Source organism: Nannospalax galili, unplaced genomic scaffold (assembly GCF_000622305.1).
Source record: "Nannospalax galili isolate Female #2095 unplaced genomic scaffold, S.galili_v1.0 scaffold1490, whole genome shotgun sequence".
Taxonomy (NCBI): Eukaryota; Metazoa; Chordata; class Mammalia; order Rodentia; family Spalacidae; genus Nannospalax; species Nannospalax galili.
In genome coordinates, this window is record NW_008327613.1 from 68,687 (window position 1) to 86,654 (window position 17,968).

Here is a 17,968-nt window from a genome sequence, read left to right on the forward strand (position 1 = left end):
CCTACTATTCTTCTCCTTCAGGTTATTTCTTTTCCTTTACCTCCCTGTTTCCTTACCCTTGTCTTGGTTCCTGCAGTTATGTCTGTTTGCATACTTATTTATCAGAGTCTGATCCTAGGATCCACATATGAGGGAGAACATATGTCGATTTTTTTTCTGAGATTGTGTTACTTCACTTAGTATAAGAGTTTCTAGTTCCATCCATTTACCTGCAAATTTCATGATTTCATCTTTCTTTACTGCTGAGCAAAACTCCATCGTATATATGAACCACATTTTCATTATCCACTCATCAATTGAGGGACACCTAGGTTGCTTCCATCTCTTAGCTATTGTGAAAAGAGCAGCAACAAACATGGATGTACAAGTGTCTCTGCAACAGGACAAGTTCTTTGGGTATATGCCAAGGAGTGGTATAACTGGGTCAAATGGTAGGTTCATTTGTAGTTTTCTTTAAAAAAAAAAAAAAAGCACCAAGTTAATTTCAAAACTTGAATCAACTTTCATAGAAACTAATGAACAGAACTAAGTAGCAATAACAATACGAAGAAAATGCATTTTCTTATAAGCATTGATTTTATTTTACTATTTATTTCCCCCAGTAGATACTTGCACATATTTAATTTTATCTCTTATTTTTGCTCTAAATTTTTTATGTGTAATGAATGTGTTGCCTGCATGTAGTGCACTGGTGTCATGTGATGCCCGCGCAAGTCAGAAGAAGGTATGGGATCCCCTGGAACTGGAGTTACGGACAGCTGTGAGCGCCATGTGGGTGCTTGGAACCGAACCTGAGTCCTCTGCAAAAGCAGCCAGTAGTCTTAACTGCTGAGCCATCTCTCCAGTCTCCATGCTCCAAATTTTATATAATTAGGGGGAGTGTTCAGTTTTATTGTTGTTGCTGTTGTTGTTGTTTTTGAGACAGGGTCCCACTATGTAACCCTGGTCTGAAATTCTCTATGTAGACCAGAATGGCCTCAGACACACAGAGAGCCACCGCCTCTGCCTCCCAAGAGCTAGGAATAAAGGCATACACCACCACACCTGACATTATAGAATTATTTCTTAAGAAAAACGTTAACTTACATCTTAAAAGTTTGGGGGGAAGTATTTGCCACAAATGTGACATTGTATAAAGTTTCATCCTACACACACAAGCACACGCAAATTCATATTGCTTTGGAAGTTTTAAAAAATTAATTTAAAAAAATCACGAGTTCCTAATCACGTGACTGGAGATTATTTTTATTAGTGCATTGCTTTAATGATTACGTATAAAGAGCCTTCTGGAATTGACTTCATTTTTCCCTGTCTTTTGAAACACAGTACAACTGCTTTAGGAATGGTATGGTCCTGTCCAGATGCCTCTCAGGCACTCTTAACCTTACAGGCAGAACTGACTCCAGGATGCTGTGATGGTTGGTGCTGTCAACTCAACAGACTCTAGAGTCACATGGGAGACAGGCCTCTGGGCATACCGGTGGAAGATTATTTTGTGCTAATTGAGGTGAAAAGACTCACCCATTTGGGGTGGCACCATTAAGGGAATCCTGGAAGAGAGAGGATGCTGAACAGCAGCACAAAAGTCATTGCTCTCTGTTCCTAATTGTAGATCATATGTGACCAGCTACTTCAAGCTCCTGCCTGCTTAACTTCCACATGGTGGTGAACTGTAGCTTCCATCTGTGAGCCAGCATAAATCTTTTCTCCCTTAAGTTGATTTTGTCAGAGTATTTTATTACAGAAACAGAAGAGAAACTAAGACTGTCCAGGGAAGAGGCAGTTGAAGCCCTCAACAAGCCACTTAGGGTAGTAGGACTACTAGAGGCAGGAATGCTCCTTAGCTTGGAGCCCCCAAACACAAAAGACTCAGGCAGACTACCTTCCTCTAATCTACTTGTGCTTGTTTGAAACTGTCTGCAAAGAAGTTGAGTCCTTCCCACAAAGAGGTAGCTTCCCAGCTCCCTCTCTGTGAGCCTTACCTATTTGCTTCAGTGTAGAAAAGTGATGCAACATTACTTTTGATGCCTCATTGTAAAAAGTGACCCCAATCTATCTGGAGCTCTAGCAACATGCAAACAGCCACACCTCCAATTCACATTGGTCATTTTCTGATCTAGACTCTCTTAGTTTGGGTGTTCTCAGATGTCTTCAGTCCTGTCTCTATGGACCTTCTTTCATATAGAAGGTGGTCCCTTAACCTTCTAATTTATCCTCCTGTGTGTTGACTCAGCCTGAGGGTCCATGTGTCCACTGAATAAAAAAAAAATGTGCCCAGAGACAATGAAAGACAGATGCCATAATTAGAATCACTATTGCCATTATGTATGAGATGTCTGGTCTCTGAGGTCTTCTTTTGGGGATCCATTCTAGCTAAGATTGAAGAATTTAGATTGTGAGCCTTAAAATGGGGTTCTTTTGTATTGCCTGCATGTGTGTAAGTGCATCTGTGTCATGTAGTGCCCGAGAAGGCCAGAAGAGGGTGGCAGATCCCCTGGAACTGGAGTCACTCAGGGTGGTTAGCTGCCGTGGAGTGCTGGGATTTGAACATGGGTCTTTTGCAAGAGGAGCCAGTGCTTTCAACTGCTGAGCTATCTCTCCAGTCCCCTATTCTTTTTTAAATGTACACCTTTGAGGCCCCAATGCCAAGAGATCCTGACACCAAAAGCTAGTGGCAGAAAGATCATTATTTCTTCATTTTTCCCTGTCTTTTGAAACACAGTACAATTGAGCTTTAGGAATGGTATGGTCCTGTCCAGATTACAAATTTATTTTATGTGTAGGAACGTTTTGTTTGCATGTGTGTAAGTGCACCCATGTCATTAAATGCCAGTGTAGGCTAGAAGGCAGCATTAGATCCCCTGGAACTGGAGCTACAGACAGTTTCCATGTGGGTGCTGGAAACTCAACCAAGGTCTTCTGCAAGAGTAGCCAGTGCTCTAAAATGGTGAACCATCTCTCCAGCCCCAGGATCAATATTTCCTTAACATCCTGAAAAGCTTCTTCATTGAGCCAAGTCTGGAAATTGCTTGGATCAATACACTGCTATGCTCACAGCTTTTAAGGTGGCCGGCTCCATCAAATTTCCCAGTTGTTCTCCTTTTCAAGAACCTTTGTCCAGCTTTTGCAGTTTTTCTCTCTCCAGTCCAGCATTTACTGCCACTTTCAATCTTGCCTCCTTCTTCCACCATATTGTTCCAAAACACACAAATCAGTTTTCAAAGTGGGAAGGATGCATGCAGAATTGTAAATAAAACCATGCACCAAGAGCTGAGGTTTTCCATCTTGAAAGCACCTTGCCATGTTTGGACGCTGTGACATACGCTTTGCGAACTTTCTTTTCAGGAATTAGGTCCCTTTTGCTTTGTTCTCTGAAGACAGGTTTCATTTTCTTGATTAAGTTTTGCTTGCCAGTGCCCAATGTATTCATGAATAGTTTTTAAACCATCAGAAACTCTCATTTGGCAGTAATTCCATTTGCTTCACCTCCTCTGCCTTAGCATTGCCAAGCATAAATGGTCTAGACATTGTATTAAAACATAACTCCCTCTGGGACAGGCCTGGAATTCACTGGCACAGGATTGCATCTATCTATGGATATTTAGGAGATTAGAAATCTTCCTGGCAGACAGGAATTTTATAAAGATCCACCAGCTGTGGCTAGCATTATGTAAAGGGTAAGAGCACACGCTGGCTAAAAACCATTTGATAGAATTCAGTCAGAAAAAAATAAAAGGATTATGCCTACACAGAGTATATGCAACTCTTTTCTAACCCAACAGAGGACCAGTGGAAAGTTTTAGTTTGGGGACACTTAAAAACAACTCTTAATTTATATTTGGGAAAATGATGCATTCTTAAATGCCTTGCTCTTAGAGAGATTTAAAATAGTTCTTTCTGCCAGCTGTTACTCCTTTTTTTGGAGAGGGGGCACATGGTTGATGAAATTGCGCTGAGTTAGATTCCTTTTGCAGGGACTTGCTTGTAGATTGAGGGTGCCCATCTGTTCATTCGTCTATCCATTACCCCTACTCAGTCCTGGTCAAGGATTCTTGATATTGCGTATTCTGTGTGACGACCCCTGGAAGTCACTGGTCATTTTCCAACTCCGCACGCCTTAAAACCTTGACGTCCACCTCGGCCCAAGACCCTCCAGAGGGCTACGCCCCCGCGCCGAGGCTTGGGGGAGCTCTCAGTTCGCAGACCTGTCCTGTGCTCGGCTAGGCTCAGCGGCCTTCTGGGAATTGTAGTTGTGGTCGCTTACGCCGCCGCCACCTTGGTGGAGCGTAGGACTACAAATCCCGGAAGGCTTGGCGCGCTGCGTCCGCGGGTCCACACCGGCGAACGGAAGGGCGAAGGCGCCCTGGGCGTGTCGCAAGCCTGCGGAGGAGGCTTTGGCGGCTGCGGGCAACATGGACAACGCAGGGAAGGAGCGAGAAGCGGTGCAGCTGATGGCGGAAGCCGAGAAACGGGTGAAGGCCTCTCACTCCTTCCTCCGAGGGTTGTTCGGGTGAGTGCCATTGACCTGCGTGCCCTCGGGGTCTCGGTACCGAGCCTCCCGGCCAGCGGCTACCAACGCAAAATCCCCCAAGCACCCGGCCACCAGAACCTGCGTCGGCTCCCTCCGTTCCCCCACACACACGCGTGTTGGAGTCCCACGCGCCTCCTTGGGTCCTGCGGGACGCCGGCGGCCGCATCCTCCAGGGACCCTCCCGCGTGCTCACCTGCATCCCCTGGGACTTGCCCTGAGTCCGGAGACTCTCCGGGGGATCCTCGACCCCGGGGGGCCCTCCGGAGAACCAGGCACCCTTCAACGTCCCCGAACGCCCATGCGCCCTCGGAGACCTCCGTGTCCCCTAAGTCGCGCCGCGGGGACTCCTCCGCCTTGGCGAGTCGGATTTATTTACGCCCGATCCAGGCCGGTGTCGCCGGGGAGGGGGCGGGGGTGTCCTGGGACGCAGCCTGGCTCCGGTAGCTGTTGACGTCCTGTGGGGAGCGCGAGGTCAGCGCCCCCATCTCCTCCGGCACTTTCCTGCTGGCCTTGGTTCAGAGGCCTTGAGTGCATTTCACCATTGTTTTTCCTTTGCCAGAGTGCTTTATAAGCCATAGCAAGGCCTCCTGTTTGATTAACCATAGCTTAGCTCCTGATTTAAGGTAGTATCTTTTGGGAATCCTTTGAATTTCCTTTAATTCTTCCTTGCTGTGGTATGGAAGATTTTAAGTTCTTAACTCTTGAAAAGCAGAACTTGGATTGACAGCTTGTGGGAGAATTCTGGGCGGTTGATTATGTGATTCAGCTGTTTATGACAGTGGCAGAAATTTCTGTGTACCTCAAATGAAAGTGAAAGATGTTCTGTCAACTGAGAGCAAATTTTATTATCGGAAAAAAACCATTAGATGTAGTTTTATTTATTTATTCAGCTTGGACATTTACTTCTGAAAACCCAGCCAATGAGCTGTTAGCTTGTTTTTGCAACTTCATTCTTTTGACTACAAATTTTAATATTATATAACATTTTAATGGTACATTGTTATGTTTACATTTCCAAGAAATGCTTAGGGCTACTTTTCTGTAGTCCGTGGTTGCTTAGACTGCCAAGAAGAATGGAGATCATCCTCAGGGACCTCACAGGGCATCTGTCACTGCTGGAGCCTAAATTTCGCATGTGATATTCAGCTTGAAAGTAGAGCTATAAGTCACAGATGCTGTTCCCCTCTTTAAACGTTACAAGGAGCATTGCCTAGAATTTAATACAGATGCTAAAGACTTTAACTCCTTTCTCTGATTCACAAAATATGTAAAAAGTTCTTTGTGTGAAATTTAATAGCTTAAGGCCTCATGTTGGGACATGATCTTAATGCACACTGTATTTAAAATCAGGATGTGATTCCTAGAGACAGTCTGTAACTTGCAAAGGAAAAATAATGGCAGCACGGCTTGCTTGTCCCTTGGGAATGTTTCTTTTGGTCAAGAGATGGGTTGTTTTTAGGAAACTAGGTCAGACCTTGAGGCAGTCACTTAAAAGGATCTTAAGGAATCTGTTTTTAAAGAAGTGTTTTTTTGGGTGTTGCTGTTGTCAGTGACAGGCCATGTAAGAAGACTTTCATCTTGCCCATTCACACTTTGCACAGAAAGTCACTGCATCCCTGTATAGCCTGGATGCAGCAGGTCACTTTTTTATCCTGGCCTTGGTGCCGGGGCATATTAGCTTTGCTCCTCTGGGACTCAGTTTCCTCTGCTCCAATATGGGAATAGTGATAGCACATCTCATGAGTAGTAAAAGTTCAGTGAGTGAGTTTGTAAAACATTTAGAACTATTGATGTTGGAAATGGTTATGGAATAATACTCCACATTTTCATCAAAATTGCCAACTCCTGTTATTTATCAAGGAAACAGAAGCTGGGTGGATTAAGTGAGTTTTGCAGAGCCAAACAGTCACTAGTCCTTTTTTTTTTTTTTTTTTTTTTTTTTTTTTTTTTGGGGGGGGGCCCCCTGGAAAAAAGAGGACGATAAATCTTAGGAAAAACAAGCTGGTGTGGTTAAAGTGGTTTTTGAAGGCCAAAAAGTCCATATTCCTTTTTTTTTTTTTTTTTTTTTTTTGTCTTTTTGAGGCAGGGTCTCCCTGGAACTCATTATGTAGACCAGGCTGGCCTTGTACTCACAGAGATACAGCTGCCTCTGCTTCCCAAGTGCTGGGATTAAAGGTGTGAGTCACTAGTCTTTTAATGAATAAATGGCCCAAGGAGTTTTAACCCGTCAAAGTGTCAAGTAAGTGTTGCTTACTCTATGAGGATTGTGTTATTTCTAGTAATATTTGGCTCCTGTAAAGCTAAGGGGAATAAAAGAGCTTGGAGTTTTGTGAATTTTATTATTAGTATGGAAGTGTTTGAAGCCCCAAACCAGGCTTATTTCTCTTTGAGTTACAAAGGGAAGACTAATGTTGTGTCAGTTTTAGATGTTTAGGATCCTGTGCCATGTGTGGCATTATGTGCACCTGTCACCTTTCCAGGCTGGAGTACAAGCTGCCCTGCCCTGTGTCCCTTTGGAGTATCTCCTTCATTCCCCATGTCAGACTCCTGAGCTAACCCAGAATTAATAAAGCACACACGTTGAGTGACCTGAGTATCATCAGAGTTCATGTGTTTAAGAGCTGACCAGCTTGTGTTTTCAAGGGGACAGGTGATGCTTTGAGGATGCGGCAGCCATTTAAAAAGGCATTTGGCATATTGCAGATGTTTCACGTCAGTGACTGTTAATATCCTGACTGCAGATTAAAGCCTGTCAGGAGTTTACCTCTTGGTTTCTGCACACGGCTTTTTTGACAACACTGTCTTCTCAGTACTATTCTATAGCTCTGCCTTCTGTGGTGTTGCTTTAGATGAAAATATGCATGATGTTTACAGAAAGGATCCGTTGAATGCTTCTGTGTGTAAGCCACGGGTCCTGTGCCTTCTCTGCCTGCTAGCAGTGATGTCAGGGCATCTTCTCAGCAGAGCCCTTGTTCCTCCCTCACAGGAAAACAGCTGACGGGTACAGACATGCCTGGAAAGTTATTCTGTTTTACTGCCCGATTCCCAGTTAGAGAGGGAAGTAGTTTTGTAGCTGTAGAATCAAGCCTTTTTCTGAAGCGCATAGTGTAGTATAGTTAAAACTGCTACCCAAAGAGTCTAATTTTCATTTAGTTCAGTGCCATAGAGAGACTGTGAAATTTTGTAGTTAATTTCAAATTCTAATTTAGAATCTCAGTGAAATGCTGAAATGATCTTAAACTGGCCAGACTGACAATAGGATATTTTTGAATTGCGAAGCCCTCCTTGGTGTCATTTGTTGCTAGGAGAATGCAGATTGAGATGACTTGCACAAGTGCACAGTGGAGAAAGCAGTGCTTAGGAGCAACAGAGCTTCCTGGTTTTTGTTGCAGTGCTGGGGATGGGGCCTAGCGTGTGCAAGGCAAGCATTTGTTCTACCGGACTTGCTTCCCCAGCTCACTCATGAGTCCTTTGCAATGTTCCTCAATCCCAGAGCTTATAAAAGAGCTAGAAATTTGGTGGTCTCAGTATAAATTTAATGAAGGATCCTTTTGCATTATCTGTAACTACTCATGAGTCTGCTTCTTAGATATTTATGAAAATTTGTGTGCTTCGTAGGTTTTATAGGCATTTATCAGTGTTCTTTACTTACCTTTATTTCAGTGAAGATTGTGTTTACTTTTAAAAAGTTTTCATTTATTTTCATTTTATGTGTTTGAGTGTTTTGGCTGTATATATACAAGTACACCTGTGTTATGCAATACCTGGAAGCCTGTTTGCCTTCAATTGCTGTGACAGAACACTGACCAATACCAACTTGGGGAGGAAAAGGTTTATTTGGCTCACATCTCCTGGGTCACAGTTCATCAGGGAGCCCAAGGTAGGAACTCAGGGCAGGAACTTGGAGGCAGGAGCTGGAGCACAGGCCATGGAGGAACACTGCTTACTGACTTGCTCCCCTGGCCCATCCTCAGTCTGCTTTCTTATACAATACAGAACAACCTGCCCAGAAGTGGCACCACCACAGTGAGCTGGGCCCTCCCACATAACTCAGCAACCAAGAAAATACCCCACAGACATGACCACAAACCAGTCCAATGGAGACAATTCCAAAATCGAGGCTCCCTCTACCCACGTGTGTCAAGTTGACAACTAAAGCTGTCCAGAGCAGCATTGAAACTCCTGGAACTGGAGTTACTGGGAACTGAACCCAGGTCCTCTCTAAGAGCAGCCAGGGCTCTTAATAACTGTGCCAATTCTCCATCTTCAAGATTGTGTTTCTGTTTTTAGCACAAATAAGATAGCGCCATATCATAGCCTTGAGAACATTTAGATCTTTCTCACTTAAAATTAATACAGAAATTAGATTCAACTTTTTAAAAAATCATTAATGTGGTAGCTCATGCCTATAATCCCAGAACTCAAGAGGCTGAAGCAAGGGGATCATGAGTTTGAGGCCAACCTGGGCTCAAAAAATAAAACAATAAATGTAGGCTCAGATTTACTCATGAAGCAGGTGTTAGAGTGTAGGAAGCATGGGTGTATTTGTGTGTATTTTTACACTATATGAAAGGTACATTGGGTAATCCTCCATATCCATAGGGTAATCCTATATGGAAGAGATGTAATAATATATGTCCTTTATGTGTGGGAAGACAAGCATAGGCTCTGGCTGCTCAGTGACTGTTTAGTGACTGTAGCCAACCTAGTAGGTCACACTCCAAGCTATTTTGTTTCCTTTTGTTTTTAGCTTCCAGATGGGTAGAAGAACAAAGCTGTTTTTCGGAGTTAGTAGGATCGGGTGAAGTGCTGGTGCTCACCTCTCTTACGCTGGTGAGCTTACGAGAACGTGCGTGGCCTTGCATTTACTCCTTAGCCTTTTGATTTCCTTTACTCATTTCTCAGTCTCCAAGTACTACCTTTGTATGGAAATAACATTTTTAAAACTTTTATTGCTTTTTTTCTTTCTTAGAAGAAGCATTTCATTACAGCTTTAACATCCTCAATAACAGTTTCCAGAGCAAAGATACATCTCTTTCAAAAGTGGCTATAAAATGTTTAGGTTCACAGTTGAATTAATACAGTTATACAATATTGAACTCAGTATAAACCCTGTAAGACATAAAATTGAATGAGGTTTTAAACTTTAAAAAAGATCTCCATTTAGGCCGGGTGTGGTGGTGTACGCCTGTAGTCCCAGCACTTGGGAGGCAGAGGCAGGCGGATCTCTGTGAGTTCACGGCCACCCTGGTCTACATAGTGAGTTCCAGGACAGCTAGGGCTACTGGGAGACCCTGTCTCAAAAAAGACCGGAAAAAAAAAAATCTCAATTTTAAAATATACTGTTTCTTACAGAAAGACTCATTGTTTTTGCTAATAACACTTAGATGTTGGTGCATGCGTCTCTAATCTGTATGCATCTAAGTATTGCTAGTAATGGTCGGTTGCGCTCAGATCCTTGGCACCTGTATATGGATTTAAGTCATCGGGTAGATTTCAGTGGTAATGTTTATTACCTCTACTAATTAACATGACATAAATTTTTATGCTTCTTCCTCAAATATAGCTCATTTTTTTAATTTGTTGATTTTGTGTGTGTATGTGTATATCACACAGAACATCCCAAACAATCTTAATTATCTATACACCCACTTCCCAGATGGCACCCTCTCATAGCCTCCCCACCACCCCACTAGAGCCCTTATGCTCTGTCATCCTGTTGTCAGCACCCCCAGCCGTTCTCTAGTACTTGTCCATCCGGTGAATCTAGTCAGCCTATCTTATCTAGAGGGCTTTGTTCCGGTGAATCTAGTCAGCCTATCTTATCTAGAGGGCTTTGTTTTGGGAAGGTCAGCTGTTCCTCATCTAGCAGAAATCAGTTCTCAATATTCCTTTAGATAAGATTGGGGTCTGCTGTTCAGGTTTTTCCCAGTTCTATGCTGGGAGTCTCTTGGGCCACCCTGGCCAACAACTCAAAAGAAGGTATCTCCTCTCTGGCATTGTTGCTTATTACGTAGCCTTTAGCTATACATATGGACTCTTAAAAAATTATATTGGCCTCATTAATCTTGGGTTATACTTTCCTTTTGGGTGTTTAAGACCCTACAATTGGCCCAGATCAACCAATATTTTACTCTTAAGGCTGTTTGAGGATCTGTTCCTCAGGGGTCACATGGGCTTGGGAGGAGCCCCTGGCTCCTTTCTTTTACCAGATCCACCTATGTGAAGATAAGTCAAAGGTCCTGCTCGACCATGCCTGGCTTTACTTGGAAGCATGGATGAGATGTTTCCTCTGAGTTGACCCTCTTTGTAGACTGGACACTGGTTCAAGTCCATCTCATGGGGGTCTCCATGGCCTCCCTCAACAAGAGGACAGGTGACTCACCACAGTTACGGGACATTTTGAGAGATGCTCATAGTCCCCTGGAACTAGTGACCAAATTAGTATAGGCCTCAAAGTATGTCTGTTAAACATCCAAGAAGGTTAGTTCCACCAGCCTGGTACCTTTAATTACCATGTGCCTGTAGATAAAGCTTGGGCAAAAACCAATTGTTCTCAGATAAACCTTGCCTAGACATGTATTTCTTGATCTGGTATGTATAATTTGTCACTAGGTTGTTGGACTAATATGGTTCCCTCTGTTTTTTAAAACTAGCTAGGCATTATTTATCTCTTACATTGTCTAAGCCTTCCATCATAAACCAATTGTGCAATTTGGGGGTTTTGTACTTCAATATTTTTCAAATATTTCCCTATTTCTGAAAGTTATCAATGAGTGGCTATAAATATATGGCCCAAACTGGGATATTTTTTAAATACCAAGAAAATGGGTATAAACCAAGAATGTCATTGTCACCAGGCCACAGTGTTGTTCTGTTTACAGGAGATTTTATATAGTTGGACTTATACATTGTGTTCTTTTGATGAGATGGTGAAATCAGCAAAGCACTTATACCTTCCAAACATGTTCAGCAACTAACATCCTTGCATTCTTTGAATGAACCTCTCTGGATTACTTTCTTTGTTGTTTGATTGTTTGTTTGAGGTAGGGGCTCACTATGTAGCCCAGGCTGGCCTCCTCAAAGCTAGGATTACAAACGTATGTTACTGTATTCGTTTCTTTCTTTCTTTCTTTCTTTTTTTTTTTTAAACAAGCTGTGTTGGATTCTCTTTTTACATGCTTTATTTCGACTTCTTTCCTATGCTTTTTGCAGTAACTACACACAGCGAAACCATTGGGCTTTTTGATGTGTAGTTTCTTTTTTCTTTTTTGCTGTGTGTGGGTATATGTGCATGTGTGTGCAGGTGCACATGCAATGCGCGCACACATTCAGAAGCTGGAGGAGATTGACAGATGTCCTCTTCTATGGCTTTCTGCCTTATTCTCTTGAGAAAGTGTCCCTCACTGAACCTGAAATGACTGGCAGCCAGGAAGGCCCAGGAAACTTCCTGTCTCCACCCTGCACAGTGCTGGGGTTACAGGTGTGTGCACGGCCACACCCAGTTTCTACATGGGTGGTAGGATCCAAACCCAGGTCCTCACTCTTGCGCAGCAAGCACTCTTACCCTCTGAGCCATCTCTGTAGCATGTGTAATTTTCTTTGCTAACTTTTTCTTTTTATTTTATGAATTTGGGATGCTTAAATATATTATTTGTACTGAAATCACTTTTAGTAAATTTATTTCCTTAGGAAATTGTTGATTTCATCTAAGTTTTAAAAAGTTGATTGGTAGAGTTGTGCCAAGTCATCGTTTAGGATTTCTGAAACTGCTGTTTCCGTGGTTAATTTTTGCTTCTTGTCACTTCCTGTGTTTGCGTAGCACTTTCCCTCTTTTCCCTCCATGTTTTTGCTCCTTTGTTCTCCAGCAAGCAATGCTTCTCTTCAGAGTGCTGCTTTCCTGCCCCCGCCTTACCAATTTCTGCTTTTACCTCGATTGCTTTCTTTTGGTTTATTTTATTTTTCCATCTGGCTCTTTTGGGGGGAAACTTCATTTTATTTATAGAATCTATTTATGACAATGAGTTTTTAAACTGCTTTAAAACTGCGGTAGTTGTGAGTAGATCCTGCTAGTGCTTTTATCTGAGTTTGTTTCCCCTTTGATCTAGGAGGTTTTATGGGCATCATTCTAGGCAGAAAGGCCTTTTTGTATGTTATTATTAAATTCCTGTCTTCATTTTGATTAGAGAACTTACTGGAATTTTCTTTGCCACCTGATATGTTATTGGTGCTCATCAATGGTCCTTGTGCACATCAGAAGGTGGGTACTTTCTTACTACACTTAGAGATGCATAAAATCTAATGAGTGACCAGCCCTTGTTTAGGGCTAGGTCTTTTGTGTCTTTAAAATCTGTTTGATATGCTTTGGACTGAAAAGGTGTATTAATGCCTTTTCCGTGTGCATACCCATCTTGCATCTTTTTACTTTCTGCATTAAAATGGTGACTACTGTGTTTTCAGAGATTTTCACAACTATGTAACTTCATTGTGAATTTTATCTTTAGCATTACAGAACTTACTTATCGCATTTGATGCTTTTGAGTCCAAATTCTATTTTTTCTGTTTGAGGATACTAGGATATGAGTCCATATTTTTTATTGTTTGCATTTCCTGCATTAGGACCACATTATGTAAGAGGATCACATGTTTATCCAGTCACCTTGTGCTCTGTGTTGGCCAACTTCCCCTTCCCACACACCTGTGCTGGCCTCATGACTGACTCTGGGGAGGTAGACTTAGAAGGGACATAGGCCCCCTTTGGAAGTGCAGGACCATCCTGCATGTGCTCCTGCTGAGTCTTTATTTTCTCTGGAAAAAATAAGAGGAGGACATCCCAAGGTACAGAATAACAGACTAGCGAGTGAGACTCCTTGGGAAAGAACCAGTCCAGAAGCCAGCTGCAGTAGCAGGTGAAAGCCAGCAAGAGGTGCCTTTGGAAGGTGGCAAGACTGTTTGAGGTTGGGACACATCTCACCAAAGTTGATTGGTGCTTATCTGGGGTATCTTAACCCTTTCAAAAGAGCTTTATGTTAGTTGTGTCTCTCTTGTGGAGCAGAAAGTTGGTCTCTGGTCTGTACAAATCTGGTAATGTTATTGATGTGCTGGTTCTTTATTGTCTTACTGCTTTGTTACATTTACTGTATTTTAAGATTGACTTTTTGATCTGTCTTTAAATTTAGGAACATTGTGTTTTAGCTCAGCTGTTACATTTATGATATAAAGCTTTTATGATGTTAGTTTCCTGTTATTTAAGTCTCTGCTACTTCATTTGCTCTGGAAAGAACCTGTTACCTGTGCTTGAGGGAATGTTCCACTTCCCCCTTCTCCAGTGTCTGTTTTTGTTTTAGTTAGGTGTGGGTTTTTTGCTATTTATATTTAGGCGTAAAAATATTTCTAAGTATTTTAAAAAACATTTCTCTTGTGTCTTAGCTCTATAATAAAATGTGTTCAGTGCCACCCCATCTCCCACTGCCATTCTCTGGTCATCTTCCTGGAGTTTGGGTTTGTATTAGTGGTACTTGCTAGGTGGCCTGACTTGCTGTGTAGTGGGTAGCAGTATAACCTTCCTTCCCTTTTGAGGTTTTTGGGAAATGTTCTACTGTTGTCTTGCTGTACACGTTACTGTTGAAATCCACTGCTGACTTGATTTCTTAGTTTTTGAAGTAATGTTGCATATTTACCCGGAAACCCAGAAGTTTTCTTTATTTATAAAATTACCTAGTTTTACAGGATTTGTTTTTTTTCTCAGTGGACCCTTAGTATACAGTAAGCAGTTCAGTTATGGATGCAGACCTTTGTGTGTCCTGGAAATTTTCCGAGATTCTAGATGTAAAGACCTCGTTCAGAGGGGACTGCAGTGACATGGAGAATGGCTCTTTATGGTTCTCCATGTCACCTTTTCTCAGGTTCCTTCGCTTCATTTTCATCTTTCACTGCCCTCCATGTCAGCAACTTCTGCTTCTCCTCAGGGGTGCTGTAATAACGATTGCATTTCTGAACTGATACTGCCTTTTTCCTTCCAGTAAGAGTTCATCATCATCATTTCTTGTTGATGTTGTGTGTGCGTATACTTTTCAAACATTTGGATTTTGGCCTGTCATTGGGGGTTGTTGCTCTCCTCTGTAGTTCCCCTTGCTTAGCTCTGCGTGATGCTGCTTCCCTTTTGGTTAGAGCCTGTGGAGTCTCCTGACAGCAGCTTCTGTGATGGGAGGTGAGGGACTGAAGAACTTGGTGGGCTTCTGGGTTAGAATGCTTTTTGCCGTTGGTACAGTTTCTGAAATGGATGGTCTTGTGGAGCAGTAGGTCAGGGCTCCTTTCTTTCAGGAAGACTGAACTGAACTCCATGTTCCTTGTACTATGCTTGTACTGACATCCTTGAGCTCCCTCCTGCACCCACAGGCAGGGTCTTCTGGAGACCCTGGCCAAGACTCTTTTTGGTTTCCAGCTATGGTGTTCCAACCCTCCAAGCCTCACGCCTGGCTTTGAAGTTCCTCCTTCTGGTGAGCCTTCCTTACTGGGGAGTGGTCCCTCCCAGAACCTCCACAGCAAAGGGTGCTGCACTCCGCACTCAGGCCTCCAGACTCTCCTGACTTCAACAGGACCTATCCACTCGGGTAGTTCTGGATCTGCCAGTTGCAGTGAAACGGGGACTTGGTACGTGCAAGGTGTAGAGTGAGTTTGTGTTTAGGCAGCCACCATTATCCTTTGGGAAATTCAGGAGCTGCTGGTGTTTTATAGAGACTGAAATTCAGTCCAAAGATTGAATTTTGATACAGGTTGAAATTCATTTTAGAGACCGACCACTCATCAGATCAGGTTGTGTGGCTGTTTCTGAGGGGATCTGATACCCTCTTCTGACCTCTGCAGGCACTGCATGACACAGGTGCAGGCAATACACTCACACACACACAAAAAATAAAAATAATAAAAGGAAATTTTTTTAAAAATAAGACTTCTGCGTGTGGTGGCGCATGCCTTTAGTCCTAGCACTCAGAGGCAGAGGCAGGCACTTTGTATTGTTATACCCTGGAGCTCTTGGTGGGTGGGGCCTTTCCCCTCAGGGCACTGTTGCCCACCTGACTGTTGTCCCAGTCAATGTCCATGGTTTCTTTTTAGTAGCACTAATCTTTTTAACAGTTTATATACTTTCTCCAAGCTCATGTTGTCTACAGCTTTCAAATTGTTCATACTCCTTTTCTCTCCAAACTGTACATTTTCATGTCTTCCTGTTTTCCTTGCTCACCATATATCTACCTAAAGGCATTGAGCAGTAACCATTCCATAACCTGAATGCTGTGCAATCTTAGAATTTCTTATACTAGATAAATATGTCTGTTGCTTTTGAATTCAGCTTCACTCAAGTTTGCAGAACAGAGCCAGATTCTTTGGCAAAATGTGCCACAAATGACCTCTAGCCCAGTTCCTGGACAGTCCTTGTTTCCCTCTGAAACCGTGTGAGCCAGGCCTTCACTGTCCCCATTTATACCTGCATTCTGGCCTTCTTCACTCCCACCACAGTCGCACAGTAAGCTCTGTTTATAGCACTCTAGAGCTTTGCTGGCCGATAGCTCCAAACTCATCAACATTGCTCCTGGAAACCAGCCACATGATCAGGTTTATCATAGCAACAACTCCATCTACTTTTGGCACCATTTTTCTGTATTATTTGCATTTGTCATTGCTGTGACAGAGTACTGAGAAAAGCAACCTAAAGAAGGATTTATTTACTCACAGTTTAAGGGAAGTCCATCATGGTGGAGAAAGAATGGTGACGTGGAGTTTCATGGCAGCAGGACCATGTGTCTGGGCTCCTCACCTCTTCATAGAACAGGAGGTAGAAACTGGACAGGAAGCAGGTTCCAGCAGTAATCCTCAAGGCCCGCCACCAATGACCTACTTCCTCAAATTTCCGCATCCTGAAGGTTCCACACCATTCCAAAATAGCGTCCTCAAGGAGACTAGCTATGCTTAAACACCTGAGCTTATGGGAACATTGCGCATCCAAACCATAGCAATACTGCACAATAAATACCTCTATGTATCAGATATCTTTCAACAAATATTGAATATGTTCCTCCTTTCTGGATATTTTCTATCTTTACTTGAAGAACACGTGGAAAACTTACTAAAAACCATAATGTGGAGCTGGGCACTGCATGTCTGTAATCCCAACACTAAGGAGGTAGAGGGATCTCCAGGGCTAGTTTGGGCTACAGAGAGCAAGACCCAGTGTCAAAACAAACAGAAGAGGATAAAAAACAAGCAGTAATGTGGACAGGTTCTTCATTCACATACTTAGTAGCGAGCGCTGTCATCAACCTGTGTGCCAGGCCATGTGCTGCCCCCTCTCCCTGGAGATCAGGCTAATGGATAAGGAGATAATCTTAATAAATATGAAGAGCTTTCCTGGGTGGCAGACCCCCAACCCCACTCACACCCCTCTGTGGTCCCAGGCACAAGCACAGTGGTCCCTGTCTTTTTATTTTAATATTTGTTCTTTATGTGTATGTGACTGTTTGTATGAATGTATGCCATGGTGCATGGTGCCTGCAAAAACCAGAAGTGGGTGCCAAATCCCCTGGAGCTAGAGTTAACAGGTGGTTGTGAATTGCCAGACATGGGTGCTGGGAACTGAACTCAGGTCCTCTGGAAGAGCAGAAGGGCACTTAACTGCTAAGCCATCTCTCTAACCCAAGTCCCTGTCTTTGTAGTTTTGCATGGCTGGCTAGCTCTCAGGGTATCCTGGTTAAAAAACCTGAATTCTTTCTCAGGTTCTGTATGCACAACATCACAGTACTGTCATTGTCACTTTTTAAGATATTTCTATTCTAGGGGCTGGAGGGATGGCTCAGCAGTTAAGAGCACTGACTGTACTTGCAGAGGACCCGAGTTCGATTCCCAGCACCCACATGAAGGCTATGAACTGTCCTTAACTCCAGTTCCAGGGGAATCCGATGCCCTCTTCTGACCTCTGTAGCATTGCACAACATGGGTGCACTCACGTACATGCAGGCAATATACTCACATAAAATAAAAATAATAAAATTTTTTTAAAAAGATATTTCTGCTCTAATATCTTGTGATTTTAGAGGCAGCTTTATTTCTGCCTCTGCTGTTGTTACCTTTCCCTTTTGGGTACATCTCATGATGTGTGTGCCATTAATTCCCATGAGTCTACTTTGATTTCTCCCTCCTCCCACCCACAGTTTTAAAATAGTATGTACCATAGTTGCCAGTGCTGTACTATGCTTCAAAACAGTGATTATTCGGGATGGAGAAAGAACAAGAGTTCAGAGAATTTGAGTAGTTGCTTTTTGACAGCTCTCCTGTTCACTGACCCCTGGTACAGGGAGCACTGAAGCTTTGACCACAGTGGGCCAGGGAGAAGTTGGACATGCTGTCTTGGACATCTTTCATCCCTGTAGTGTGAGGTTCTCC

The 17,968-nt window shown here is 43.0% G+C and overlaps 2 protein-coding genes across 4 annotated transcripts in view; one reads left to right on the forward strand and one right to left on the reverse strand.

Moving 5' to 3' along the window:
* The window catches only part of Cstl1 (cystatin like 1), a 28,209-nt gene extending 23,296 nt beyond the window's left edge, over positions 1-4,913 (reverse strand). The window contains exon 1 of the mRNA XM_008836818.3: positions 4,725-4,913. The gene's annotated coding sequence lies outside the window, so the exon portion shown is untranslated. The remainder of the gene's footprint in view (positions 1-4,724) is intronic.
* Positions 4,306-17,968, forward strand: part of Napb (NSF attachment protein beta) — a 50,701-nt gene continuing 37,038 nt past the window's right edge. For 2 of the 3 annotated variants that reach the window (XM_008836921.2, XM_029564555.1), the window contains exon 1: positions 4,307-4,510. In XM_008836921.2, the coding sequence (XP_008835143.1) occupies positions 4,413-4,510 (98 nt within the window). In that variant the 5' untranslated portion in view covers positions 4,307-4,412. Of the gene's footprint in view, positions 4,511-17,968 lie in introns of all 3 variants that reach the window. The other variant, XR_003849837.1, reaches the window with a different exon arrangement.